At 41.6% G+C, this 4,053-nt stretch overlaps 1 protein-coding gene across 1 annotated transcript; it reads left to right on the top strand.

Annotated features, from left to right (window-relative positions):
• The first annotated feature begins 353 nt into the window (after positions 1-353).
• On the top strand, positions 354-3,023 carry LOC138352127 (uncharacterized). The gene is made up of 2 exons (XM_069304388.1): positions 354-405; positions 1,873-3,023. Exons 1-2 carry the CDS (start codon positions 354-356, stop codon positions 3,021-3,023), a joined length of 1,203 nt encoding a protein of 400 aa, XP_069160489.1.
• Positions 3,024-4,053: the final 1,030 nt, after the last annotated feature.

Here is a 4,053-nt window from a genome sequence, read left to right as displayed (position 1 = left end):
ATATATATATATATATATATATATATATATATATATATATATATATATATATATATATATATATATATATATGTGTGTGTGTGTGTGTGTCTGTGTGTGTGTGTTCATAATATCCAAACTTATTCACAATGTAACCACAGCGTTTTCTAGCCAAGTTACAAAGTTGCATCCATTCTAAATATAATGTTGTTTTACACTGTGTCTCTTCTATGCTTATAATGCAAGTTTTGCATGAAAGAGAGAGAGAGAGAGAGAGAGAGAGAGAGAGAGAGAGAGAGAGAGAGAGAGAGAGAGAGAGAGCAAGAGAGCCCAAGAGACACAGTACGCTCTCCTCGTGTTATTAAATTCCACAAATGGGCGGCCACAGAGTTGGTATTTTTGCCACACTCGTGGAATGTCTTCCAAGTTAGTAGGTGGAGCGCGGACACTACCTTATGAAGGTGTTGCCTCTGTTCTCTCGGAGCTAACTTGCGTCTCCCTGCCTAAAATATATTTATGTGACCAGGATGTTTCCTAAACTATAAACAAATCATGGAACTGACGTTTATCAATATATAAATTTACTCGAAGTTTCGATAATGTGTTTCTTTGTTATTATTTGATATACTAGTTTGTCTAACTACAGACGGACTCTAACACACAAACACACACACGCACTCAACATTTTAAGTCACTGATGCCTTTAGTGTCCAGCTATGCTCACCTGTTCTAGTAGCATTCATTGAAAAAATTTTCCTGCATTTTTTTTAAATTCTCTGAAGTATTCTATATGTTTCCTCTCTCTGACTTTCTGTTTCCGTCTGCTGGTATTACTTATCCCCTTAGCTTACTGGAGTAGAGAAAGTGCACTAGCACGGACATAATGCTGATCTATCCCCTTAAAGTCGTCTCCTCCGTATATATTTGTCGTTAGACTCGACCTCCAGCGCTACGCTAAGACAAACCAGCGTCTTGCCAGACTGTGGGGTAAATGTTGCAGGCAAGTTAGTGTTGTCAATATCCATCTTAATTTAACAAATTGAATAGACCATCGAGGATAATTGGTAATCAGGCGGAACCTGTGGGAGGCAGGCTCGCCATGAGGTTGGGTGGAGTCCTTGCCCCACCTTCCACCCCATCCCCTTCCCCTCTCCCTCCCCATCCCCTCCCTCATACTCCCTCCCATCCTCTTCCTAACCGCCCGATCTCTTTGTGAATAACCGCCGTCGTCCTGAACAATGACCTCGTTATTGGGAAGTTGATCAGATATCTCTCACTGTTGGGTGGGTCTGTTACAAGCGGTGATCTGGTAACACTCACCGCTGGATGGGTCTGTTACAAGCGGTGGTCTGGAAACACTCACCGCTGAGTGGGTCTGTTACAAGCGGTACTCTGGTACCACTCACCGCTGGGTGGGTCTGTTACAAGCGGTACCGATTAAATTAGAAAACATTGGACAGACAGGTTATGGCCCACTGTCCTTACACTCGTATATAACCATGTTAGCAGCACTAACACCAGAGTTGGTTATCAGAACAATGGTTGAGGAAAACCCACCGACATGTATCTTGGTTATCCAACTACAGCTCCAGTAGAGGCTATATAGCATAATATAATTGAAACTAAATTGCCAGTTACTGAGAACTGATTCCACACTTCTCGTTCTGTGCAACAAGCTGACCATAACCTTCTCGAGTCGCAACCCAACTGTGTCCGTAAGCTTTGTGTCGTTTACAAGCTGCTCTGAAGATATTCGCCTCGTTGACAATTGGTTCCGAACTGCCAGCTCCCTTGGATTTTTCTTGACAAATACTTACCAAAGTAACGAGGTGGATGAGATATGGTACTTATCCTGTACAAGAATATTTTCCGAGTAGGTCTGTATCTGAACAGTTTGTAACGTAACAATAAACATCTGGCTCACATCTCTACTGGAGAACGTTGTGAGTGAAGGTACCAACGTTGTGAGTGAAGGTACCAACGTTGTGAGTGAAGGTACCAACGTTGTGAGTGAAGGTACCAACGTTGTGAGTGAAGGTATCAAGGTTGTGAGTGAAGGTACCAAGGTTGTGAGTGAAGGTACCAACGTTGTGAGTGAAGGTACCAACGTTGTGAGTGAAGGTACTGATGTTGTGAGTAAAGGTACCATCGTTGTGAGTGAAGGTACCAACGTTGTGAGTGAAGATACCAATGTTGTGAGTGAAGGTACCAACGTTGTGAGTGAAGGTACCAACGTTGTGAGTGAAGGTACCAATGTTGTGAGTGAAGGTACCAACGTTGTGAGTGAAGGTACTAATGTTGTGAGTGAAGGTACCAACGTTGTGAGTGAAGGTACCAACGTTGTGAGTGAAGGTACCAATGTTGTGAGTGAAGGTACCAACGTTGTGAGTGAAGGTACTAATGTTGTGAGTGAAGGTACCATCGTTGTGAGTGAAGGTATCAATGTTGTGAGTGACGGTACCAACGTTGTGAGTGAAGGTATCAACGTTGTGAGTGAAGGTATCAAGGTTGTGAGTGAAGGTACCAACGTTGTGAGTGAAGGTATCAAGGTTGTGAGTGAAGGTACCAACGTTGTGAGTGAAGGTATCAAGGTTGTGAGTGAAGGTACCAACGTTGTGAGTGAAGGTACCAACGTTGTGAATGAAGGTATCAAGGTTGTGAGTGACGGTACCAACGTTGTGAGTGAAGGTATCAAGGTTGTGAGTGAAGGTACCAACGTTGTGAGTGAAGGTACCAACGTTGTGAGTGAAGGTACTAATGTTGTGAGTGAAGGTACCAACGTTGTGAGTGAAGGTACCAACGTTGTGAGTGAAGGTACCAACGTTGTGAGTGAAGGTACCAACGTTATGAGTGACGGTATCAAGGTTGTGAGTGAAGGTACCAAGGTTGTGAGTGAAGGTACCATCGTTGTGAGTGAAGGTATCAACGTTGTGAGTGAAGGTACCAACGTTGTGAGTGAAGGTACCAATGCTGTGAGTGAAGGTATCAACGCTGTGAGTGAAGGTACCAATGTTGTGAGTGAAGGTACCAACGTTGTGAGTTAAGGTACCAAGGCTGTGAGTGAAGGTACCATCGCTGTGAGTGAAGGTACCAACGTTGTGAGTGAAGGTACCAACGTTGTGAGTGAAGGTACCAATGTTGTGAGTGAAGGTATCAACGTTGTGAGTGAAGGTACCAACGTTATGAGTGAAGGTACCAATGTTGTGAGTGAAGGTATCAATGTTGTGAGTGAAGGTACCAATTGTTGTAAATTTTTCGATACACAATACTAACCCCAAGCCAAAACGGTCATGTTAGGAACATACTAATCTTACTAATTACTAATTAAAGGAGAATCATTAAAGGAACTATGTTTAGTGGCTTCTCTGAAAAAATGGGATGTTGTCATTGAAGCAAATCCGATATTTACGGACAATATTTATCTTGTGGAAAACATAAAACCTCCATTCTAAAGGGTAAATATGATAAAAAAGTACTCTTTAGAACTGGACTTAATTAAATAACAAACAAATCTAAAGTCTACTTCCTTAAGTCGATAATGACAAATTCATAACCTTGCTGATGGTTGCATCCACAGCAAGCCGGGGAAGGAGACGCCAAGCGACGCCAGTGTGCGTTTGGACGTCCAGACGTTAACACGTATCAGATCTCATTAACGATCAACACGTGCAGATATCATCCATACTTCTCACGAATTTCGTGACATAGGAACCATAGAATTCCGCTCAACCCACGATTTCACTACCTTGGGAAGTATTGTACCCGGTCTTCTAGTATAATATGTAAATTTTATTTGCCAAGTATTTTGTGTATATTTTTTTTATTTGTTTTTTTTTATTTTTATATTTACATGCAAGGCATGCTAATAAGTACAATAAAACAAAGACAACGTGACTAGTAATGCACATAAATACCGGCCTTAAGGGCCGACAACAAAACATAAAAACGTATAACAAACAAGCCAATAACCAAACACAAGATACAAAATACAGTACAATAGGGCAAACATCAACATAACAAAATAACAGGATAACATAAGCATAAGGATATGTTATGTTATGTTATGTTATCCGA

The sequence above is a fragment of the Procambarus clarkii genome, chromosome 52 (genome assembly GCF_040958095.1).
Source record: "Procambarus clarkii isolate CNS0578487 chromosome 52, FALCON_Pclarkii_2.0, whole genome shotgun sequence".
In the NCBI taxonomy this organism is placed as follows: Eukaryota; Metazoa; Arthropoda; class Malacostraca; order Decapoda; family Cambaridae; genus Procambarus; species Procambarus clarkii.
Note: the sequence above shows the minus strand (reverse complement) of the source record. Positions and strands in the feature narration are given on the sequence as shown.